Below are 26,929 nucleotides of genomic sequence, written 5' to 3'. Positions count from 1 at the left end.
TGAGAGTGAATATATGCTGATTCATTTCCTAGGAATTGAAAGAAAGAAACTTCAGCAACTGCATCTCTTGTCTTCTAAAGTCTTTCCACTCCTTCTACACAAAACGCAAGGGGAGAGATTTCAAGAGACTCCAGCTGCGTAGAGCAGCTCATTGATAAAAATCATGTATAATCAAGATTACCTAAGAAATACTGACATCTTAAACACTGAGAATTGAACGGCAAAGCAAAGGATTATCTTAGTTTCACTCTGCAGGTAAGAAACCAAAATGCCATTAACGAAGTGTTGGTTTTATCTTGTAGTCTCTGCATGAACCACAGTTTTGATTTTATGTTCACCCAAGCATATTAAGGGGAGACAGGATGTCTGCACAACCCAGCTCAATTATCTGTTCTTTCCTACGACAGCATTCATCATTGTGGGAAGGAAAATTTGGCTCAGATGACGCTCATATCTTATACCAATACTGGGCTAACAACAGTGTAAGTTTACTCCCACAGCCAATAATTCAAATACTAAATTACTACACGTACAGCTTGTGAACCAGAAATTCTCATAAAAATTGTTATTAATATGAAGAGTGTTTGCTTATGTACTTTCAAACTATGGATTTAAAATGTTTTTTTCATACTCATACATTTTTAGATACATCCTACTTTTCTCCCTCAGTACAATAAGAATTATGATAGAATTTATGAGAGAATGATGTGAGCAAAATCCTTGGAAGGCTTTTCAGAGCCAGACTAGGTTAAAGATACATAATATGCACATGGACAAAGACTGGAAATCAATTTTTAAGTGCACAAAATTGGAAAAGTTGAATTACAGGCTAATTTTTGGTTTTTAAACACTGTATGATTGTGTAAATTCAACGAATTAAAGCTCAGGCACTTACCGTGGTCGGAAAGTAACGACTCGTTTTGAATTTTTTCAGAGCCATAGAAGAGGTGTAGGTGCCCAAGAAGAGGATGAAAGACATGAGAGTAATGTCAGGGACAAAATCACAGTTGTTCCCCACGAGCTTTCCTCCATATTTCAAACACTTCTTCGTTGACAAAAATGCCCAGTCAAAGGTAGCATTATGGTACTGAAGAAGAAAAACATGAACATTTTTTCTAAAGAACACCAACTAATCGAAAGCAGCATTTGATACTTGGTGGGCTATGTAGGGATTAGGCTGAAAGTCTCTGTAGAACAGCTAGAGAGTAACCGCTGGAGGGTGAAACCTGACGAAGTGTTAATGGAGTAACAGCTACCAGGGACCAGGAGGCTAACAATTACTGAAAACACAATGAAAATGATGCCATCTGTTACCCACTTTGAGCTACAGCCCTCCAATCATCCATTTGTTCAACAGAAACAAACCACAAAGTCCTTCTTTCCTGCCAACCTTCCTGAGAGTAAAATGAGACACATTAATATCCTAATGTGAGATACTCTCTAAAACACCTTTGTTGTTTAAAAAGTACTTACTTTTACAGTACACAGCATCTTTGGATTCAAGCTTCTGGCCCTACAATTAATGCTAAAAGCTGTATTAGGTTAACTATGCATCTACCCCACACTTTCCCAAAGGGGCTATTTCTTTTTCTAAATAACTAGAGACCGGTGATGTAAGGAATTAGACTATAAAAATGCTGATGGTTCCTGCTTTTTCAATTGCATATCCTAATAAAATAAAGCTTTTTATCTTGTGGACACCAGGTGAGCATCATGCGCATCCACTGGTGGAATGTACTAGAATGGGCTTTGGAGTCCTCTGTGGCATATCTATCCCTATGGTACGTGACCTCGAGTTCATGGGTCGGTTTTCAAATTTTCTTCTATGTCATGAATTGCTATCATGTCATACTTCGGAGTGCAGCTAACTCCTGTTCCTATTTTCCATTTCTAAACTGCAGGAGAATCCGTTTGCTAGCACAGTGGATAAGCCAGGGTACTCATCCCTCAGCGGCTCGCAGTCTTAGCTGCTTCTCTAGAGAACTGCCTTCAGTCACATTAGAACTACCTCACCTAAAATGTTATGCCCTATTGCAGCCAGTTACTGACTAACACTAATGGGGTGCTACTGACTACAATTCCCCTAAATACGTTGAAAATCATTGTGATGGTGTCTGGGAGGTGATCAGGCCATAGGAATGGAGCCCTCATGAATGAGACGCATGCTTCTATAAAACAGACCCATGAGAGCTCCCTTGTCTCATCTGCCAGAGAAGGCGGCTGTCAATGAACCAGGAAGTGGGTGGGTCCTCATCAGACACTGCATGTGCCAGCACTGTGATCTTGAACTTTCTCTTAGGTCCAGGGGTAATGAGTATGTCATGTGCTAACAGAAGGTTTATTTGAAAATACCTTGCAAATAAATATAGAAAGATAAATTTCTCCTGTCCTTTGAAAGCAATTCTACTTCATACCAAACTCAGAATCAATATTCTTTACTATTCAATGAATTTTCTTGATGTAAGCAATCTAGTCATAAAAGATCACACATGCAAAAGAAGAATCTTGGACCAGAAATTGTTCCTATTTTTATAGAATTCAAAAGGTAAAGTGCTTACATACGTCAATAAAAAAAATAAACTCTAGGTCTTTCTCTGAAATATTTTTTCTATATTAGCTTCAACTTATAAACAGCTGAATCACATAATTATTCTTTTATCAAACTCCATTTCTGAGAGGTGATTAATCATGTCTCATCTTGTTTTTCAGATTTCTGCATATGAATGCTTTCTGCAAAACACATTTAAAGTTTAGGCAACAGATTTCTTTGTTTTAAGATCAGCAAAAATTTATCATTGTAAATTTCCCTATGTAAATTTACGATAATACCACTTCAGCACTTTAATATGAGCAGAACCCTTTTTTATAACCCAAAGAAGTAAGCTGTGTTAAGACAATCAATCCCAACAGGCAGTTTTTATTGATTTTCTTACAGAGATTCAGGTTGAGGTGAAAATATATACAGATATACATAAAATGATAGATATGTTTTCTCACGTGCATCAACTCAAAATGCCAATATCATTATTTTGTTGGTCTCAAATGATTCTCTGTATCATCATTCAGAAAGTTTAGCCTCCTAACTATCTAAGGATTTGAGTATAAAAAGTTTAGGCAGTACATACAGATACCCCAGTATATGTACACACTTTTCCACTTCCATAAAACTTTAACTCTAGGTAATAAATAATTCTATTTAAACAGCTCTGGAGAGGCATCTATGTTATCTATGTTACTTTAGTGTTATTATTCTATATAAGCTGGTATCATTGAAGGTTAACTCCATAAAACTTCACGCAAGATTCAGATCACAAACAAAATATCTTGTCGATATTAAGACAAGGCATTACTCAGCATTACTCTATCAGTGGTATTTATATGTAAATATGCAAAGTAGAATTTTAGATCATCAGCTGATAATGTAATCACAAATACAATTTATATTATTTTTACTCCAATATATCTCATTTTGTCATCTTTGAAACACATAGGTTTCAGTAAAAATTATATATTTTTTTACTTCAGAGGTACACTCTGCTTAGCCTATGTAAAGGGAACATAAAAAAAGAAAACTAGGGGCGCCTGGGTGGCTTAGTCGGTTAAAGCGTCCGACTTTCGCTTAGGTCATGATCTTGCGGTTTGTGGGTTCAAGCCCCGCGTTGGGCTCTGTGCTGACTGCCAGCTCAGAGCCTGGAGCCTGTTTCAGAGTCTGTGTCTCCCTCTCTCTCTGACCCTCCCCTGTTCACGCTGTCTATCTCTCTCTCTCCTAGAAATAAATAAAAATTAAAAAAAAAAAAACTATACAGATTTGAGTTACTACTTGCTATACTCCAACAGTTTTCAGATTTTAATTATCAGTGAAATATCTTTTCATGTGAAACTCCAGTATTTAAAATTGTGATAAAACTGAGCTATTGTGCCCTATGTAGTTAGGAAGGATTGAGCTTCTCTCCCTCAATACCCCTGACCCCTGCCCCACATCAAGGCAGGCCCTGAGGCCTCTCTTGGGAATCCTAGCTTAGTCTGAGGGGAACATTACTTTAAAAATAATGCTGTCTCATTAAATGTTACCTACCTATATCTATCATTTATAATTATAATTTATCTTAAATTACCATGAGTAGTTTAATCTGGGACTCAACAAACTATATCTAACAGGCCAAACTCAGCCTGGATCCTGTTTCCATAAATAAAGTTTTATTGAAACACAGTAATGCTCATTTCTTTACATAATGTTCATCACTATATTTGTGCTACAACTGCAATGTTGAGTAATTTCACTACCAGATGTCTGACCCATACATCCTAAAAAAAATACTATCTGATCCTTTACAGAAAAAAGTGTCTGCCTTGGTTTAATTTGTCTAAGACTCCTATATTACTTTCTACTATCCTTATAAATAAAACTTATGTGTTTCATCATATTACATTACACATTTTTACTTGACAGTCTTTTATATTTATATTATTATTTCATAGGCAGTGTTTTTGATGCTGGTTGATTCACTGTAAAAAAGTTTTTAAGACCTCCCCCTCAGAATCGCTAGAACCAATACATGAATTCAACAAAGTTGCAGGATATACAATGTGCAGAAATCAGTTGCATTTCTATACACAAATAATGAAGCAGCAGAAAAAGAAATCAAGGAATGGATCCTATTCACAATTGCACCAAAAACAATAAGATACCTAAGAATAAACCTAACTAAACTGGTAAAATATCTATACTATCTTTCTTAGGAAAGAAATTGAAGAGGACACCAAAAAAAAATGGAAAAGAATTCCAAGCTCATGGATTGGAAGAACAAACCTTGTTAAGATGTCTATACTATCCAAAACAATCTGCACATTTAATGCAATCCCTATCAAAATACCACCAGCATTTTTTACAGAATTAGAACAAACAATCCTAAAATTTCTATGGAGCTAACAAAAGACCCCAAATAGCCAAAGCAATCCTGAAAAAGAAAAACATAACTGAAGGCATCCCAATTCCAGATGTCAAGCTATATTATAAAGCTGTAGTCATCAAGACAGTATGGTACTGGCACAAAAATAGACACATCGATCAATGGAACAGAACAGAAAACCCAGAAATGGACCCACAACTATATGGTCAACTGATCTTTGACAAAGCAGGAAAGAATATCCAATACAAAAAGGCAGCCTCTTCAACAAATGCTGCTGGGAAAACTGGATGGCGACATGCAGAAGAATGAAACTGGACCACTTTCTTAGACCATACATAAAAATAAATTCAAAATTGATGAAAGATCTAAATGTGAGACAGGTAACCATCAAAATCCTAGAGAAGAACAAAGGCAGCAACCTCTCTGATCTTGGCCAGAACAACTTCTTACTACACATGTCGCTGAAAGCAATGGAAACAAAAGCAAACATGAAGTATTGGGCTTTGATCAAGATTAAAAAGTTTCTGCACATTGAAGGAAGCAACAAAACTAAAAGGAAGCCTCCATAGTGAGAGAAGACTATTTGCAAATCACATATCTGATAAAGGGTTATTATCCAAAATCTATAAAGAACTCACCAACTCAACACCCAAAAAACAAACAACCCAGTTAAGAAATGGGCAGAAGGCATGAATAGTGAGTCAGAAAAAGACAGAAATCACATGATTTCACTCATATGTGGAATTTAAGAAACTTAACAGATGACCATAGGGGAAGGGGAGAAGAAATAAGATAAAAACAGAGAAGGAGGCAAACCATGGGAGACTCTTAAATACAGAGAACAAACTGAGCATTGATGAGGGGGGTTAGTGAAAATGGATGATGGGCATTAAGGAGGACATTTGTTGGGATGAGTACTAGGTGTTATATATAGGTGATGAACCACTGGATTCTACTCCTGAGGCCAAGACTACACTGTATGTTAACTAACTTGAGAATTAAAAAAATAAAATAAAATAAAGAGGATCTGGACATCCAGATGGCTAACAGACACATGAAAAGATGCTCAGCATCCCTCATTATCAGGGAAATACACATCAAAACTATGATGAGATACCACCACACACCTGCCAGAATGGCTAAAATGAACAACACAAGAACCAATTGACTTATTTTGGTTAGCATAATACACTCTAGCTCCATCCACGTTGGTGAGGTGTTGGCGAAGATGCAGAGAAAAGGGAGGTGTAGGCGAGGATGCAGAGAAAGGGGAGCCCTCTTGCACTGTTGGTGGGAATGCAATCTGGTGCAGCCATTCTAGAGAACAGTATGGAGGCTTCCTAGGAAACTAAAAACAGAACTATCCTATGATCTAGGAATTGCACTATTAGGTATTTACCCAAAGGATACAAAAATACAGATTTGAAGGGGTACATGTACCCCACTGTTTACAGCAACATTATCAACAACAGTAAAAGTATGGAGAGAGCCCAAACGTCTATCGACTAATGAATGGATTAAGAAGATGTGGTACATATATATCATGGAATATTACTCAGCCATCAAAAAGAATGAAATCTTGCCATTTACAATAACATGGATGGAGCTAGAGTGTATTATGCTAACCAAAATAAGTCAGTTAGAGAAAGACAAATACCATATGATTTCACTCACATATGGAATTTAAGAAACAAAACAGATGAACATATGGGAAGGAGGGGAGACAAGAGAGGGGAACAAACCACAAGAGACTCTTAATGATAGAAAACAAACTATGGGTTCACAGAGGGAGGTGGATGGGAGATGCGCTGGATGGGTGATGGGTACTAAGGAGGGCACTTCTTGTGATGAGCACTGGGTGTTGTATATAAGTGATTAAACACTGAATTCTACTTCTGATGTCAATATTGCACTGTATGTCAACTAAAATTACATTTTTAAAAAATGGCAAAAAACTCCAGTTTGGGGTTTGATCATTTATAATTTTCAAATTGTGGTAAGTCATAGAAAAAGCAAAAAGAGGTAAATGATTCTTCCCCAGGTTCATGCAACTCCCAAAGAATTTATTTGAATGAAATATTGAACATATATCAAAGCAGCAGACTGGGAAAATACCCTCATGGGCTTCAATTTCAGCTCTATCACTGTAATTGGAAAAGAGAAAAAAAAGTAACTTCACTTTCCTGTGCAATTGCCCATAGGACTTTTCACTTAAATAGCTGAAAAAGAGTACCATAAAGGTCATTAATCATATATCATAGCTTTGTAAAATGCTCAAATGTAAATAGTACTCTTCACATGCAAACCACTCCAATTACTGCTTAGTAAGTCATGGCAGAAAACGTACAACCAAACAACACTGACTCTTAAAAGACAGCAATACTGTGTCACACACATCCATCCAGTACAGATGTTAAGTGACCTGAAGAAGAAAGAAATCCCTGAGTCCCCGGAAATATCATGTAAAACATTGTTTGCATGTATATTTATCTGGGAATAGCAACCACAGATCTCATTAAAACCTCAGAGCAAACAGTGAAGCAAAGACATTTCAGAAGTATTGCTCTGGTGCTTTTAGAAGTGAGATTATTCCATCTTCATAGTATGCCATGCTCCATGTATGTCAACTGTATTCCAATTTACATTTATTTTAAGATAAATGTAAGTCAAGAGCAAATTCATGACTGCAACGCTAATGATTATCTGTTAACTCATCAGCAAATGTTCTCCAATTCAAAGAGATTCATTGTTTTGTAACTACTTCTTAGTAAACTAAATCTCTGAATCCTCATGGGCATTTTAGATTTAACATGTTCGGGGTGCTTGGGTGGCTCAGTTGGTTAAGCTTCTGACTTTGGCTCAGGTCATGATCTCATAGTTCATGAGTTTGAGCTCCACGTCAGGCTCTGTGCTGACAGCTCAGAGCCTAGAGCCTGTTTGGATTCCATGTTTTCCTCTCTCTGCCCCTCCTCTGCTTGCATTCTGTCTCTGTCTCTCAAAAATGAATAAACGTTAAAAAAAATAAAATAAAATAAGATAAATTTAACATTTTCAAAACTAACTCTTCATCCCTCCTTAAATTCTGCTTCCCTTAGGATCTTGCCTATCTCTGTTAATAGCAAATTCATCCTTCTAGAGTCTAAAAACAGAGAACCTTGAAGTCATTGTTAATTCCTTTCTTTCTCACAGGTCACACTATGACAAAAATGATCTCAAAATACATCCAAAATTAGGGGGGCCTGGCTGGCTCGATCAGTAGAACATGTGACTCTTGATCTTAGGGTTGTAGGTTCGAGCCCCATGTTTGGGTAGACATTACTTAAAAATAAATATTGAATACTGGAGGGAGTATTCTAAGGAGAGAACTGAGTTGAGAAATCAGGGGAACGGAAAAATTGAAATGGCAATTCTAGAATATTTTTCCAAGGAAAACAGTAGTAAAAGGATAGGTTAGAGCATGTTAGATCAAGGCACATTCTTCAGGGCTGATGAAGACTTCTGAGGTGTTTGTGGTAGATGAGAAAGAACCAGGCTATGGAGATGGATGGAAAAGAGGGCATGATGGAAAAAAACAAGAATGAAGAAAGGAAGGTGAAAGATTAAGTGAGAGAGAATGACTAGGGTTTCTGCAACTCTTTGTAGCAGGGACAGCTAAAGCTAGATATAACAGAAGTATATCTGAAAAATAAGAAAGAAGAACAGACCAAGCCAGGGACAGGGTTCAATTTACAATACACCAGGCTCCCAAAGAAATTTTAGCTAACCTAAATCATTCATCAGGATCCAATTATTTGACATTTCAAGGAAGATATCTACCACTTTTTCCCCCTGTTATCTGGAGAACAAAATTAAAGTAAAATAAAATTTCAATTTAAAGTTGCCAAACTATGGGCGCCTGGGTGGCTTAGTCGGTTAAGCGTCCGACTTTCACTTAGGTCATGATCTCGCGGTTCGTGGGTTCGAGCCCCGCGTTGGGCTCCGTGCTGACTGCCAGCTCAGAACCTGGAGACTGTTTCAGAGTCTGTCACTCCCTCTCTCTCTGACCCTCCTCTGCTCACGCTGTCTCTCTCTCTCTCTCTCTCTCCTAGAAATAAATAAAACATTAAAAAAAAAATAAAAATAAAGTTGTCAAACTATAGGATGCCCAGTTATAGAGAAAAACAATGAATGCTTTTGTTTAAGTATGGCCTATGCAATATGTAGGACATATTTATACTAAAAAAAGTTGTTTATTATTTACCTGAAATTCAAATGTAACTGGGACCCTTTGTTTTTTGTTTTGTTTTGTTTGCTAACTCTGGTGATGCTATTTCAATTAGCTATAGGCTATTTTGAGTAACACCAGCATGTGGAAAATAGAAAAATGTGGCCAAAAGAAAACAGATAATGTACTGGGTCCTGGTTACATTAAGGAATTATGATAGTGTTAACGAAATAGCAGTAAAGAAAAACAAAACAAAAATAATTTTTAAAAGGTTCCTTGGGGAAATAAAATATGTTCACTAAAATATTAACTAAATAACGTAAGGCAGTACAAGAAAGTGTCTAAATGAACAGTATATATATTAGTAAGTAGATCAGAAAAAGAACTAATCAGTTTCATTGAGCACAGAGAAAACAAAACTTAAACTAAGCCTTGAAAGAAAGACTGGTCCCTGTAGAACTCTCATACTCCAAAGGATAGAGAGAAGAGTAAGAATGGCAGAAGGACAAAACTAAAAAAGAATGACAAAGAGAGTAACAAAAGCCAATGGGAAAGAGAATGAAAGTGACAAGCTCTGGGTGTGTATTTCTTTCTTCATTGGCAGGAACAAAGATGTAAAGCATTAGACAGGGAGATACCATGGACAAAGATGCTGATTTGGGGACATATAATGCTTCATTCACTTATCTAGCAAGTCCTTTATTCAAAATTTATTGGATGCCTACCCTTGAAGAAATTAACAGTGAGTGGACCAGGTGAGCCAAAGAAGACTGATTGTTCAAATGGGTACTAAAAAACAAAGGTGTAAGAGAAATGAAACCAAGTTGCTGAGGATCTTGAATGAGGTTAACCTCATGAAAAGGGATATCAATCTATTTTTGTGGATCTCATTTTCCAGAGAATTATCCTGTTTACATTGAATGGTTTGTTTGTAAATCTTCAAAGTGTAAGGTATACTGAAGGGTGAATTTTAAAATTTACAATGCTATAACATCCTCCCCAAAGACAAAACAGGGGGATAAATATGTGAGAGGATGATCACAATGCTGACAGTCACTGAAGCCAGGTGATGTGCATATGGAGGATCATTGTACTATTCTCTGTATTTTACTGCATGTTTTAAATTTTCTATAATATTTTTTAAATTTTTTTTTAATGTTTTTATTTATTTCTAGGAGAGAGAGAGAGAGAGAGACAGCTTGAGCAGGGGAGGGTCAGAGAGAGAGGGAGTCACAGACTGAAACAGGCTCCAGGCTCTGAGCTGGCAGTCAGCACAGAGCCCGACGCGGGGTTCAAACCCACGAACCGCGAGATCATGACCTAAGCGAAAGTCGGACGCTTAACCGACTAAGCCACCCAGGCGCCCCAAATTTTCTATAATATTTTTAAAAGTAGAAACAGGGGTACCTGGGTAGCTCAGTCAGTTAAACATCTGACTTCGGCTCAGGTCATGATTTCACGGTTCATGGGTTCAAGTCCTGTTTCAGGCTCTGCACTGACAGCTCAGAGCCTGTAGCCTGCTTCAGGTTGTATGTCTCCCTCCCTCCCTCTGCCCCCTCCTGCTTGTGCACACTCTCTCTCCCTCTCTCCCTTCAAAATAAATAAATAAATAAACATCTTTAAAAAAAAATAAAATAAATAAAAGTAGGAACATGTGTTATTCAAGGGGACTTAAGGACAGAATGGTTTTTGCACTTGACTTTCTCAATGTGAGAAAATCACAAAGCTGCTACGCACAAGATTAATATGACATTCTATTTCCCATGAAGATAAATGTTAACTCCTAAAATCACCCTGAAGGTACATCAAATCAGAACACTTTTGCTTCCATGTCTGCCTGCCAAGCAGAATTTATGAGACTATAATAGTTCTTCGTTCCTTGATTAACAGTATCTCCATGCAGACATGATATGCTTCACTGGGTAACACCATAAGCAAAAAACAATAAAAAAATAAAATAAATAAAAAGGAAAGATTCTATATTGCTCTTAGTACCAACTAGTAAAATATGCACCTTTTGAAATAAATATAAATGAAGATAATGCTACAAAGAAGTCTGAAGGTTAAGTAGTTAATGTACTCATATATGGTTTTTTTTCCCTGCAGTGGGTAGGGAGACATATAGTAATCTGCAACTTACTTTATAACCTACAGGATACATGTGAGCTGCAATTGTCTAGAGCTGAATGGGTTATTATAAAATATCAAAACTAATTGGTTTTCCACTTGTAATTAACATATAGAAGGTAGAATGAAACTGGACCACTTTCTTACGCCGCCGTATACAAAAATAAATTCAAAATGGATTAAAGATCTAAATGTGAGATAGGAAACCATCAAAATCTTAGAGAAGAACACAGGCAGTAAGCAACCCCTTTGACTGCAGCCATAGCTACTTCTGTCTAGATAGGTCTCCTAAGGCAAGGGAAAAGAAGCAAAACTAAACTATAGGGACTTTATCAAAATAAAAAGTCTCTGTACAGTGAAGGAAACAATCAACAAAAGCAAAAGGCAACCTATGAAATGGGAAAAGATATCTGGAAATGATATATCTGGTAAAGGGCTAGTATCCAAAATCTATACAGAAATTATCAAACTCAATACCCAAAAATAAATAACCTAGTAAAAAATGAGCAGAAGACATGAATAGACAATTTTCCAAAGATGATACACAGATGGCCAATAGACCCATTAAAAGATGCTCAGTATCACTCATCATCAGGGAAATATAAATCAAAACCACAATGAGATATCTATCACCTCATATCTGTCAGAACGACTAAAATCAACAGATGAAACAACAAATGTAGGTAAGGATGTGGAGAAAGGAGAACCCTCTTGCACTGGTGGTGAGAATGCAAACTGGTGCAGCCACTCTGGAAAACAGTATGGAGGTTCCTCAAAAAGTTAAAAATAAAACTACCCTACAATTCAGCAATTTCACTGCTACAAAGAATGTAAGAATACTAATTCAAAGAGATATATGCACCTTAGTATTTATAGCAGCAGCATCTACAGTAGCCAAATTATGGAAACAGCCCATGTCCATTGACTGATGAACGGATAAAGAAGTGGTATACATATATACAACAGAGTATTACTCAGACATAAAAAAGAATGAAATATTGCTATTTGGGAACAAAATCTTACTATTTGGGACAATGGGAGGAGATAGAGTATTATGCTAAGCAAAGGAAGTCAGTCAGAGCAAGAGAAATACCATATGCTTTCACTCAAATGGGGAACTTAAGAAACAAATCAAACAAGCTAAGGAAGAAAAAAAGGAGAGGGAAACCAAGAAACAGACTCTTAAGTATAGAGAACAGGCTGATGGTTACCGGAGGTGATGGATCAAATAGGCGATGGGGATTAAGGAGGGCACTTGTGTTGAGTACTAGGTGTCATATGGAAGTGTTGAATCACTATATTGTACACCTGAAACTAATATTACACTGCATGTTAACTAATTGGAATTTAGATAAAAACTTAAAAAAAAAAAAGTAAACAGTAACTTCCAACCTACCCAACCAAGCTGGACAAGGTATAAAATCAGTTTTTAAAAAATCCACGAGAGACAAGGATATAAATAAACTTGAATAAATTCTAAAAAATTACAAGGCCTTCTTGGAAGAGAGAAAAGATCCATGGCTTCCTCATGCCTGTCGGAGTGTCCCGTGAAAGATAAATCTACTGTAGATGGAGGTATGGAGAAATAAGCCAAATCTTTAATGAGTTTTAAATGGCTACATGTAGACTTGGGTGACAGACCAGAATTCCAAGGAGCCCTAGGTGTTCGACTAAGCCTGCATTCAACCAGCCAAACTTCCTCAACGTCTTTGCCAAGTTCACAGGCTGTACATAAAAGGTGGGAAGTTAGATAGGAGATCTGAGAGAAATCCCCCCTTAGACAGTGTCCCTACCAAATGTAAGAAAGGCACTTTCCTAAGATGGAAGAAGAAGTCCTCTGAGGCATTCAGGTACTCCTGAAAGGGCTAAAGCTTCTCCCCTCTGAAGGCTGGGGCAGAGCAATTGGGCAAAGAAAGGTCTCCCATGGCTCAGAAGCTGAGGCATAAAAAAGGACACAGAGTATTCCCCATGGGACTTTCTGGGATAATGGCATTGTTCTATATGCAGCTTGTTTTGGGTGATGATTACATGAGTATGTAAAGTATCAAAACTCACTGCAATGAACACGTGAGAAAATATACCTCAATTTAATAATCATTTTAAAAAAGCATCTAATGTGAAAAAAAGTAACTAATCTATTCAGTCACCTCCCTGGAAAAGCCTTGATGTTCCATCGTGAAATCTGGTCTCTCCCTCTGAGAGTCGTAAGTGGAAGCCATCAGAGGCTTCCTAAGCCTAAGGCTCATTGTGTTGATAAAAGTTGGATAAGCTGTGGCTGGTCTCAAAGTTTCATAGGAACCTTTCACAGAATTTTGTCTGTAGGCTGAGGGGATATGCTCACCAATAAACCTACAGGAACACTGGTGAAGGTGAGACAAATTAAAGATGAAATGATTACAACAATGAATGGAAATAATGGAAAACCTGCCTTTTTATCTTGAGGGATGGTTATTCTAAAGTTCCAATCTATCTAAATGCTCTAATGCCCCATTTTCCTGCTCTTCCCTCCTGAAAACATACCCATGCTACTATGCAGAAAGAAAAGCTGTCTTCATGCTTATGAAGCTGAAGAGAAAATGCCTTCCCTCCTCTGACAGAGATTTCTCTGAGGCTTGTGAGAGGGAGCCCTGATGGTGCCTCAGGGCCACACATTACTTTTACAGCACTTTCTTTCATAATCTAATTATGGCTGGATAAAAGAAGGAAATTAAATCCTTGATGACTAGATGTTCCGGGAAAGATTGAGGGAAGCAGAGCTAGCATGACCAAACACAGACAGGGCCCAGTCACCTGTCAGAGTGGTGGCATCCAACTTCTTTCCTCCTCGAACCTGAGTTATGGCGGCGACATGGCCTCGTGGAAGGATCATAATGCTTACATAGAATAATAATAGTATCTAACCTGAATGCAGAGATGATTATGTGCCAGTCACTATTCTAAGTGCTGCCTATTTACTCTTTTGATTTCTGTAAGATCTTTGAGATAAAGTACTATGATCATCACCATTATACAAATGGGAAACTGGGAAGTTACCACAACCTGTTTAGTGAAGCCCTGAATATGAAATGGGGCAGTATGACATGAGAAATCACTATCTGTAAGTCCTTCTACATGAAACACTATTCTGATTCCTTGAGTAATGCAAATAGGCAGATTTTAGAATTAGAAAGCCCCGAGTCCAAATCCTGATTTTACGGTACTGACGATATGGATAGCTAACCTTTCTAAGCTCCTGTTTCATCCACAAAATAACTTAGAAGTTATTGTGAGAATTTTAGACAAGTCATATGAAGAGTCTGGCCCCTAGCAGGTACTCAACAAATGGTAGTTATTGCTTGTGATAGTAAATCATATTACCTCTTTAATATTCATTTCTGATCTCATACAAATTGTGTGTATGTGGTTATGTGTGCGTGTATCTATGCAAAGTGTACCTAGAGGCATTGATATGGATAGAAAAGGAAGAATGAAGGACCGAATAAAAGTTTTCCTTCATAATTATATACATACACACATGTACACACGTTTTCCTAATTTCTTCTCTAGAGATGCTGAACATAGCAACATAGCATTTTAATTAGGTGCACAGTTGATACACACATGAGGGGACCATGGCCCTGGAGCACAGCCTATTTCTAAGAACTGAAAGGGGAACATTTCTACTTGCAAACACTGAGGTAGCATGGTGTACTAAAAATACCGCAGGTCTTAGAACCACTCAGACTTCAGCTGAAATCTTTGTTTTAATAATTTATGGCTATGTGACCTAGAGCATGAAAGGTGATTTACCTTCTAAAGCTTCAGTTTCTCTCATCTATTAGATGAGCATAATTACACCTGGTAGTTTGTGTTAATGGTTAGAATACGTGTAAGACACCTATCTCTACTAGATGCCCTATAAATGATAGGTAAATTGTAATCATTATTGTGCCTTTATATCCTCTAGCATAGTCGTACCAGAAGTCAACGTTAACTTCCATTTGTTTTCCATAAATCTTAAAATGGCATCTTATTATTATTCTATATCAATTAACAGAGTCACTCCAAATTTGCCCAAAGACAAGGCTTAAAAATTCATTAATTCTAAAGCTTTCCTTGATTAGTTACAAAAAGAATTAAGTTAGACATAATCTCTTTTTAAGTCAGTGGAAGTGTTTCATTAATTTTTTACTGCAAATTAACTTATGGTTTTAATTAATTATATATATTTTAAATTTTTAATTAGACTTTAATTAAAATTATTTAAAGTCTAGAAGGAACTGTTTCTCTGTATTTTAATCAGATTATTTTAGGCAATAGGATGGCTGGCTCAAAGGCTGACAACTGATCTCTTTTCTGTATGTGGCTTTTAAAATATATATACATTCTCTCTCTCTCTCACTCACACACACACACACACACACACACACACACACACACACACACAATCAAACACAAATAAAGAGGCAAAGTTTGGAGGAAATCAGAGAAAACTTTAACAGCAAGGAAAAAAAGTCAAGAGAGCTACATAATATGAAAACAAGAGAGAAACAGGGTCAAGTGAGAGTTGCCCAGGAAAGATACAAAACATCATCTTTGAAAGGGTGTTGTGGGCACTCATTACATAATATCTGCAGAACTGTTCTGGTCTCCTGAGAGATGGGCACTCTATCAATACAAGGTATTATGGTTTCTGTCTTTATAACTGAGAGATTGATATTCTTTGGTAAGATTCCATACCCAGCATAGAAGGAACACAATTAGAAGGCTGAAATAGCACTTTTCCCTTTTTCTCCAAAACAAAAGTCTCCTTCCAGCGTGTGACCTTCCATGCAAAACAGCTCATTTTTAAAGCTTAGTTCTAGTCTTTTAAAGAGCCTTGGTTACAAGCCATGGGAAAGGATATCATGTGACAGAGGCACAGTCCTTTTTAAGTGACAGGGGAAATGTCCTGTTACAATCACCCTTAGTGAGGAGAATGCAACACCATTTGGTAGTCAGGAGGATTTTTAATTGTACTAGACATAGAGAGGATACCATGCTCTCTTTTTTCGACTGCTCTCCCTTTCCCTTGTGAAAATATTTCAAGGTGACAATGAATGATATAGCAGTTAAATTCCTAAGAAGGTTTAAAATGTAGTAGGAGTAAATATTCACTTGACTTAAAAGAGAAAAGAGACAAGAGACAAGATGAGACGAGAAGAGAAGAGAAGAGGAAAGGTTGACTATAACAAGGAAAGTGTTTTTATTCTGTCCCTCCACTATCACTGATTATTAAAGTTGTGTTCATGTTCAGGTTGCTAAAGGGTAGGAGACATCATGTTATGCATATTATAATTAGATTATACATTACACAAGGGGTTTGAATCATTAAGTCACTTACCATGTCAGTAGAAGAAACAGTTGGCAAGTCCTCTGGTGCCAATGTAGTGTCATTGGATATTGAGATATTAACTGTAAGGAAAAGACAATCTTTTACCATAAAAATGACCTACATGCATAACTCAAAATCTAAAAAAGCTGGGCCAGGCACTAAAAATGTCTTCCACAATACCATAAAGCACAATGAGTTTTTCTTTACTATAATTGTATTCACCTTTCATCTAGATAAAATTAGCAAAGATTCAGACATATCTGTTGCACTTTAATCTGATAAGAAAAAATGGCAAACATTTAAGGAAATGGTATTACAATTTGCTTCAGGTTCCAAAAAAAAAAAAAGAAGAAGAAAAATAAAACGTCTCTATAATTTAAAAGCAGTATATTTTGCCTGGTGGAAGAAATGGATGTTAGTAAGTAAGTATGTTGATCACTGGCTTCATGTGATCTCACAAAATGGATTTTCACTGATTAAGAATTAACTAATTTGAGATATTTGAAAAGTTGGACTGTATATGAGAAACTATATCTTTGCAAAATGTGGGAAAATTAAAAATCTTTCAAACACATAATAAACTATATAAATATAATGGTAATAAAGGTTTAATCTAAGTTTAAAAATTATTTTCACATAATTTGCCATGATTTGTAGATTTATTAAGAGGTTGCTTTTGGAGGAACCTTGGTTTATTTGTTAAACTAACCCTCCTCTTGGAAATATTTCATTATTTTAAAATTTATGAATCTAGGGGCACCTGGGTGGCTCAGTCGGTTAAGCGTCCAACTTTGGCCCAGGTCATGATATGGCAGTTCATGGGTTCAAACTCTGCATCAGACTCTGTGCTGACAGCTCAGAGCCTGGAGCCTGCTTCAGATTCTATGTCTCCCCCTCTCTCTGCCCCTCTCCCACTTGCACTCTGTCTCTGTCTCTCAAAATACATAAACATTAAACAATTTAAAAAGAAATTATGAATCTAAAGTAAAAACATAGTATTTAAAGTGTTCAATAATTAAAACTTTTTAAAATCAGATAAGCCTTTTTCCTATTACAGGAGTTTTTTTCCTTTGGTTTTTTAAAGTTTATTTATTTTGAAAGAAAGAGTGTGAGTGGGGGAGGGACAGAGAGAGGGAAGGAGAGAGAGAATCCCTAGCAGGCTCCCTGTGAGGAGCCTGACATAGGGCACAAAGTCTTGAACTATGAGATCATGACCTGAGCTGAACCAAGAGTCTGATGCTTCACTGACAGCCATCCAGGAGCTCTGATTGTTTTGTTTTGTTTAAAATGTTTATTTGTTTTAAGAGAGAGTGGGGAGGGTCAGAAAGAGAGAAAGACAGAGAGCCTGAAGCAGGCTCCCTGCCCCGTGCAGAGCCTGATGCGGGGCTCGACCCCAAGAATGGCGAGATCATGAACTGACCCAAAATCAAGAGTCAGACACTTACCTGACTGAGCCTCCAGGCACCCCTGAAGTTTTATATTTATATTTATATATTTATATTATACAATAAACTGTTACTCAGAGAATATCCCTAATTTATTGTAAAATGACATTTAGGTTTTGTCCTTGAGCATCACATTTAACATCCAAATTGCTATTATTTGGTCCCCTCTTATCTGACCCCCTCCTACTCACAAGCCCCTAGACTGTCTTTTCAGTTTGTCATGTTTTAGGTCCTACCAACATACACTCTCAAGGAGAAACAAACAGATTCATATGATTGTTGAAATTTAGAATATAAGATCCAGAACAGAAAGGGCAGGTCTTGTTCATTGCTTTTTCCCTGAAGCTGCCCAGTCCAGCACTAAACTGACAGGAACTCAAAAATATTTGTTTACTATCCAACCTTAAAAAAAAAAAAAAAAAGGAAATCCTGCCATTTGCAAAAACATGGATGAATCTGGAAGGCATTATGCTAAGTGAAATATGCCAGCCAAAGACAAATATTGTATGGTGTCACTTATGGGTAGAAGCTAAAAAAATAAAATAAAATAAAAAATAAGTACAACTCATAGAAATAGAGAGTAGAATGGTGGTCACCAGGGGCAGGGGGTGGAGTGGGTGGTGGATAGGGAAATAGAAAGAGGTTAGTAAAAGGATGCAAACTTTCAGTTATAAGAGGAATAAGGTCTGAGGATCTAAACAAAATAAAATAATAAAATAAAGTAAAATAAAATAAAAATGAGAGGCAATGGATGTATTAATTAACTTGGTGGGAATCCTTTCATAATGTATACATATGTGAAATCACCATTTTGTACACTTTAAATACATTATAATTTTGTCACCTATACTTCGATAACATGGCATATTTGTTTACTGTCAATAAATGAGGCTAGACTAGGGGCCATTTAGTGGCTCCATATGAATGAGGGATAAAGGCAAAAAAAAATGAAATAAGGAAAACAAGTAAAAGGGAGAAAATATTTAGCTAGAGCCCTAGTCTTTCTCAATTTTGGAATCTATTCTGATCTTTGAAGTTTCTAGAATTGTTAAACTTTTAATCTAAAGCTAGCTATTGCTAGGCCATCCCTATTTCCTCAGTGAAACACTCACATGTGCAGCCTGTTTTCTTATTCTGTTTCATTACAGGTCACAGAAAGAATCAACATAGGCTAACAGATGCTTGGCCCCAACAATAAAACCAAACATTGAGTCCATTCCCAAAAGGAAGAAGATGTTATACATTTTTGTTAACAAAACCTAGATTTTTAGTACTATTTTATTCTAAAATGTCTACAGTACATTTTCTTACATTATCCATTTGCTCATTTAAAAACACATGAGAGCAAGTAACACCTATACTTTTACAACTGCTTTATGCTGAATGGGACTCTGACACAAGACATGCCAGGTTTCGTGCCCAGGACTGAAGGAGAGTCAACCAGAAGTAGAATTGGTACCCAAATCTTGTTCAGCATTCTTTCTTTTCCTAGCCAGCATTTGATATTTGTGGCCAAAGAATTCAAGGTGGGATAATACTTTCCAGTGTTAGATGATGTGAATTTCAACTGCCCTCTGAAATGTCTGATTGGTCTGAGCATATGTGAAAGAAAGCAGCATATGTGAAATCACAGGCACTATTCAGATGGTGTCTGGGAAGCTGCTCTTCCTGAGCAAGATTCTTTGATGCAGTTTTATGAGCTTCCTGTCATAAGACACTGAAGGTCATTGTAAAACATACTTTTCCACATAAAAGCAAGGAATAAGAGTGTGGGAGAAAGATATCCAAGATATACTCTTCTTTTGGTGAGATAAGTGACATAATAAAGACCACCAGTGAACAATAAACTAGGATTCCAATCTGAACTTTTAGGGACTACTTTCAAGTTCTAGGTACACATCAATTCTACTTTTCTAAATTCTTTTATCTTTTCAGTTTTCCTCTGAGACAAGCTATTACAGCATATTGGCTCTCAAAATCCCACGACTACTATCAACAGAACAATAAAAAGTATACACTTTTCCTACTTATTTTAGTATGTAGCTGCTTCAAGAGAAGGACTTGTAAATATGTGATATGTAATATGTAAATATGTAAACAAGCACTTCCGTAAATACATATTAGAATATGGGAGAGTCCATACATAAGACTAAAAGTAAATTTCTTTAAACTCACAGAAGAGAGAATGATCAATTCCAATTGGGAGCTTGGTCTACGAGAGCCATTGTTCACCATTTGGATCCAGATACATACAGTACAAGTATTTTGGCAACCAAGTGCAGAATGATCTATGTATATAGAATTCATAATATCCTTAATTAGGATTCTGAAAAGATCAAATAGAAAAGCATAAACACACTGCACTTTGTGTCTTCACTATTTGCTCAGCACCATGGCTTAGGAAGCAAAGAAACTCTTTGCCCTAGGAAGCTGGCTAAGTTAGAATTAGCCAATTGTCACTGGGACAGTCTGTGTCCCATACTTGGTTTCAGGGAGTTTTCACAGGTTGATCATTTTATGTTCCTTGGATTTTCACTTCTTGATCCTCCTTCCTGTGTATCAAATTCTAGCTGATCCTCTGGAACAGGGGAATGAATGTCATTAGTAACAGACATTTAAAACTGTGGTTTTGAGTGTTCTATCTTAAGCTGGCTTTTCCCCCGTATGTTTAATGAGAGGTCTACAAAAGATCAGACTTATAGGAGCTGTGAGCAGGGGAAAAAAAGGTGACATCCGCATGTCAGTGTTAGTATACCTCCTGCATGAGAAATTCCAATTGCACCTGTAAAGTTGTCCTTCTTTACCCTACAGTACCTTGCTCTAGAACTACCTCACAACTCTTCTGCATTACACATTAGCAGCAACTATACCATCAGAAATATATACAAAAGCTAGACGGGTATCTATGAGCCAGAAACAGCCACCGAGGCAGATCTGTCTGCTTTCATGCACTACCACGTCACAAGTTAGAGAAAGAAATGCTAAGAAAACTGGGCTAGAATTCTGGCTCCAGCACCTTCTGGAGCAAACTGTCCCCAGACCAGCTCACCGCATAATCTTAAGGAAGTCACCACACACTCTTGACCACAGGCCCCTCATTTGTGAAGGTGGATTTGAATCCATCTACCTCATAAGATTACTGTGCAGATTAAATAAGACAATGTAGGCAAAATTGTTAGCACAATAGCAGGTAAAACTGAAATAGATGGTTACGAGTGTGACTGTCAGTTTTATGACCTGAAGAAAGCAAAATTTCACCCCTGAAGAAGAGTCTGCTACCTTACAAGGTTTGTGATGATTGAATACATATATATTATAATATTATAATATATTGAAATATAGTTTATTAAAATCCCTTAGTAAAATGTATGGCACTTGGATGGTGCTTAATAAATATTAGCCAAATCTGAATCTATACCCTCAACATAGCTTCTTAGGATTAGAGTAATGTAGAATTGGTTAGTTTGCTCTTAGTAAGAAATAAACTCAAGAGTATTCTCTATAATAATAAAATTTTAATGTTTTACTCCATTTTACTCAAGCAACATCTTGAGGAAACCGAGTAACTGGAAAACAGATACAGAATAAAACAGAATAAGCTTCTTGCCTGCGAGGTCATGTCATAATAAGGGCCCTGGATAATTTCAGCACATGAACGCCTCTTACTAAAATCAAATATTTATGCTTTAAATGCCTAGATCAATAAAAGGGCAAAAACGGCTTTTAGAGGGATGACAAGGTGAATGAGGAAAACTTTAGGAGAAATAGCTCTTAGGGAAATCACCTCCCACCATCTCAGTCTTGAGCTTTAAAACAAATAAAATTAATAGAAAATCCTCATCATGTTTTGTTATTATCCTCTTCATTTTCCTAAGTATTTTTACCAAGCCTCATGCTTGAGGTTTTCACTATAACTAGACAAGTTCAAGTTACGACACACTCTAATCAGTGGACACTTTTTCACATGTTCACCTATGACACCACATTGAAAGTTAAAGAGCTGAGCTACTATCTGCTATTAAGTGGGACATATTTAGCCACTATTTTCATATACAAAAAATTTCTCTTCCATACTCACTCATCACTACATTTCAGATGTGTGTGGACATTACTACAGGCTATGTTTCTAAATTTGTGTTTCATATGAACCCACAGCTAATGAATTATACAGATCTGTGATTATCCAAATTCACTGCTTCCCCTTTTCTGAGTCTTGCAACTGTTATACAGAAACTGCTAAAATACTAGGCTATGAGACTAAAAGGAAGCTAAAATGATGGATGTTTCAAATTTCTATGGTTTTCTCAAAAGACCATAGTGCCATAAATGCTAAAATATCAGTTGTGCTGGTAAAATATCCTTGCAAATGCAAAGCCTGAACAGTCCTATACCAGAAGGCCTAGCACCTCCTGTTTAACCATTAGTCTCTGATTTAAACCTACTTTATAATCCAAAAAGGGAATGATACATAATAAAAATAAAGCTGCATAGAATATGATGCAGGTCGTGGAAGATACATTAGGATTATCTTTTATTTCCTAATTTTCTTTTAATGGGCTTTCTAATTATGAAACACATATCGACTATAATATGGGACCACAGGAGACACAATCCAGCAGTTCCTTTTAATGGTTGTAACATATTGGTGCATAGCATTTATTAAGATAATAGAAAAATTATATAGAAAGAAATGGTAATGAAATTCTACTCTAGTGACAACCATTTTGGAGCATTTGGAGGCCTCCTCATGTTGTGAATAAAACAAAGGTGTAGAAATGGAAGACAGGGGTGCCTGGCTCAGTTGGCTAAACATCCATCTCGGTTTCAGCTCAGGTCACGATCTCATGATTTCATGAGTTCGAGCCCCGCATTGGAGTCGGGCTGACAGTGTGGAGCCTGCCTGTAATTCTCTCTCTCCCTCTCTCTCTGCCCCTCCCCTCCTTGGCTATCTCTGTCTCTCTCAAAATAAATAAATAAACTTAAAAAAAAAAAAAAAGAAACAGAAGCCACGGCTACTTTCAATCCCTTGACTTAGTCTTACAGTTTCACATCAGGGAAAAAGCCATTTTTTACTAGAGATACTATAGACCATAATGTCTCAGTGCTTGAGAAAGTATTTATTCCTCTTAATCATTCATCCATTATTAAGCACATTCTCCCTGGAACAGTCAACAATGAATCAATAAAATATATCCCTTCTGTTAACAATAAAGTATAGTATATATTCCCTTGAGGCAAATTTTCTTACTTCTCTAATTTGTTTGTCATTTTTAGCAAGGCTTCTTTCCCCTCCAGATACAAAACCATACTTGGTTAGAAATTTTATTTTGACCCTTTCTAAAATATTAATATGCCCTTGAGTGTAGAGTGATTGTAACCTTGACACATTAGGCAAATGAACACAGGTACTTAAGTGAAAATGTATTTTTAGAGTATAAGTCAAATGAAAATCTGACCTCATTCAAACAGTAACTAACACTATTTTAAAAACAACACATTTTATAAAAAGCAATGTGAGTATATGTGTGCATGTGTGTGGACAGTGTATACGTGGTGTGTGTGTATGTGTGTGGTGTGTGATGTACAGGTGTGTGTGATGTGTGCATGTATATGGTGTATAGATGTGTGTGTGGTGTGGTGTGCATGCAGTGTTGCGTACAGATGTGTATGCGAGATCAAGTGTGTGGTGTGGTGTGTGTGTGTGTGTAGCATATAGGTGTGTGTGTGTGGTATGGTGTATAGGTGTGTGCAGTGTGGTGTACAGGGTGTGTATGTGTGTTGTATAGTGCACAGGTGTATGTGATGTGTGTGTGTGTTGTGTAGTCTACTTCAGTGAGGTAGCACAATTCTTAAAAAGCAATGAAATAGACCTTCTATAAATTTTTGTTGATAGCAGAAAGGGAAGGAATAAAAGGGCAAGAGAAGGAAGGAAAGGAGATGGGGAAAAGAAAGAGGAAAGCTCGTGTCTTATTCCCTGTTTACAAAATTCTATCATTTGTTTTTGAATTAGACCAATTTAAAGAACTGAACATTTCCTTTCAGGGAAGGAAAAAGGACCTTCTAGCATTCTTCTCCATGATTATATACAGTATACAACATTTCTGTAGACTTGAGATCCAACGGAATAATATTAAATGGTCTAACTACTATGTACTGAATTCCTTAACATTTTTTTCTTTAAATATGGCTCCAATGTTTCATATTTATCTACAACAGCACATTAGTTGTTAATTTGAGCAGGGTAGGCTTCCGGTAAAAACCCAATTAATATCTTCCATTAGAAAAGTTGCAAGGAAAATTAAATGTTTGAACCCCATTAAAAGAATACAACTAAAAGATTAAACTGGCCGAGGCATCTTTTGTGGAAAAAGAAGAGATAAGACAAAGAACAAATTTTTATGCAGTGTCTATTACGTGGCAAACAATGTTACATATACCATTTCATTTAATTCATATGGTAACTTCTAAGAAAGGATACAATTACTAACCCAACATACAGATTATGAAAAGCAAAGAAATTAGGTAATTAGCCTAGCCCACGGTCACACTGCTGGTTAGACCTCAATCACGCTCACTTTCCTTTACTCCAAAGCACATTCTCTTTACACTTTATCACACTAACAGTTTTCCAAATTGGGATGCTGGTGATGAAAAGTAATACTGTGAACTGTCCTTCAATGGGATATTTTTTTAGCTTGCACTGTCGGCTTCTGAACTGAGTCATCTTTCTTATACATCTCTGCCAAGTAAGCATCAAGGCACAGTGGAGAATATAACCTCCATTACCTCTCCGTCAGTTAATAGCAACTCTATTTCTAAGAAAGGGAAATTTTAGCACAAAACCCATGTATCCACCCTAACTGCTGTGTCAAACCACATGGCTAATTTTCCTTTTAGTTTTTGCAAGTAGGCTTCCTTAGTTCTTCAGTAAATGAGACTCTCAGTAGGTATAGAACTTTGGCCCCTGAGCAACAAATAGATGGGGTGAAAGGAAGGGAGAGAAAGACGCATGAAGAAAAGGAAACTCAAGAGGTGATGAAAATTTATGAAAGCAAGTGAGAACAGGACAGATAAGGAAGGAAAAGAGGAGGAAGAGTTGTCTTCACAAAGCACAAAAAAACTCCCAGTCTTATTGTGGCCGTGAATCGAGTTTTCATGTGACCCCTATTTCCTTTCCTGTATAATCACTTCTCAGTTTGCAGGCTCATGTCTCCATCTGTGGAGTTGCTGGTTCACGGTTACATACAGTCCCAGTGTTGAAAAACAAGTCATCCGCCAGTTTAAATATTTTTGACTCATTGACTGAATTCTTTTACTAGGAGTGCATGTTGCGATGAAAGGCCAGGCTTTTGTTGTTTTTAGAATACCTACTCTAGCTGTACATGCAACTGTATTATTCGATAACTATCATTTTTCAGCTTGCTATCATGAAGTACTAACTTGATGGTGGTATATACTTTTATATCAAAAAGTATTAAGATTATGAGGAGGGAAACACACAATCTCAAACCTTAAGGGGTTTGTCATGAAAACGGAGATATCCATGTCTTTTTCCCAACCAGAAACAGATTTTATTTCCATAGTTTAAGGTAACCACTCACATTCATGTTCATACCCTTCCTGAGCACCTTTCACCCTGACAACTCTAAAAATATGGGATGCGATCGACAGTCTTGTCACAAAATAAGCCAAGTGCCCAAAAGTGTTGGCTTAGAAGGGAGGATGATGAAGACCGGTCTGTTTGTTCTACCATTCATACCTACAAACCTTAAATTTTAATAAATAATAACAGCAGTAATTATGTCAGTTAGCAATTACTTATTACATATCAGAAACTGTCTGAAGTACTTTGTCTGAAATACCTCAGTTTTTCTATACAATATAATAATTCTATAAGGTAGGTGCTATTATTAACCCCTTTCTACCAGTGAGGAAGATGATGCAAAGGTACCCTGGAAAAGGAACTTGCCCAAAGTTACACATAGGGCATTAGCCAAGCTGCGATGTAAATACTAGATATTCTGACTTCAAAGCCCTGCTGCACTTCATTACTGGTCCCACTTGGACACAGTGGAAATTGTCAGAGTCCTTCCAAGACCACGCCTCACTCGACAGGACAGACTTTCTATACAAGCTGGGGAAAGAGGTCAAAGGAAAAGCTATTTATCTCCACTTCAGCTAGTACTTGCTATGCAGGTTTCAAGCTTCCCGATGACTTTTTCAAGAAAACAATGATCTGCCTAGGAAGGAAAATTACATGTAAAACATTCATGTATTTTTCACAATTAACATTCAAATATGTCTTCCTTGGCTCTATATTACGATCTCTGCCAATATCCAATTAAAATGAGTACCAGTTTCCATTAGCCTCAGGTAAGTAGATCTTCTTGCGACAGGTGTGCTGACAAAGCCCTCAGTTGGCTTTATGAATACCTCAAACCTCCAACAACTGAGGCGTATTATTTTTCCTTTAGAAAATTCACTATATGTCTACTTAGACTTGCCTATGAAGTCAGATTACACACTTTTTTCATAAGGAAATATTTACACATAAATACATAAAGATAGAAATAAATGAAATGGAAAGTTCAAAATCCCACAATTAAATATGTCTGTGAGCCATTATTTTGAATATGCATAATCTGGGCTTTCCCTGAAAGTACACGATGGATGGTTACCGCCCTCTTATTTAGGAAAAGTTCTACATGATTGTGTAATGGTAACATCTGTGTTTCAAGCACATCTAATTGATCCTAATAATTGCATCTATCATATATTGAGTACCTAGTCTTTTCCAAGCAGTTTTTAAGTTATGAAATACCTGTAATCAGTATATATTTTAACAATAAAAAGCTTTTGTAACTATACGTCATTCATGTTGCCTGAATCC

The 26,929-nt window shown here is 36.8% G+C and overlaps 1 protein-coding gene and 1 long non-coding RNA gene across 5 annotated transcripts in view; one reads left to right on the top strand and one right to left on the bottom strand.

The window, feature by feature from the left end:
- Positions 1–1,014, top strand: part of LOC120244949 — a 30,430-nt gene extending 29,416 nt beyond the window's left edge. Inside the window, exons 3-5 of one of the 2 annotated variants that reach the window (XR_005531668.1) lie at positions 33–255; positions 408–482; positions 935–1,014. This is a non-coding gene — a long non-coding RNA (uncharacterized LOC120244949). The remainder of the gene's footprint in view (positions 1–32; positions 256–407; positions 483–934) is intronic. The other variant, XR_005531669.1, reaches the window with a different exon arrangement.
- The window catches only part of SLC4A4 (solute carrier family 4 member 4), a 299,108-nt gene that overhangs the window by 53,350 nt on the left and 218,829 nt on the right, over positions 1–26,929 (bottom strand). For all 3 annotated transcript variants that reach the window (XM_039251771.1, XM_039251773.1, XM_039251772.1), the window contains 2 exons: positions 16,604–16,674; positions 896–1,087 (listed from right to left, as the gene is read on the bottom strand). In XM_039251771.1, the coding sequence (XP_039107702.1) occupies positions 896–1,087; positions 16,604–16,674 (263 nt within the window). The remainder of the gene's footprint in view (positions 1–895; positions 1,088–16,603; positions 16,675–26,929) is intronic.

The sequence above is a fragment of the Hyaena hyaena genome, unplaced genomic scaffold, assembly GCF_003009895.1.
Source record: "Hyaena hyaena isolate Hyena2069 unplaced genomic scaffold, ASM300989v1 scaffold_395, whole genome shotgun sequence".
Taxonomy (NCBI): Eukaryota; Metazoa; Chordata; class Mammalia; order Carnivora; family Hyaenidae; genus Hyaena; species Hyaena hyaena.
The sequence above is the reverse complement of the archived record's forward strand: the minus strand, read 5'-3'. Positions and strand labels throughout refer to the sequence as shown.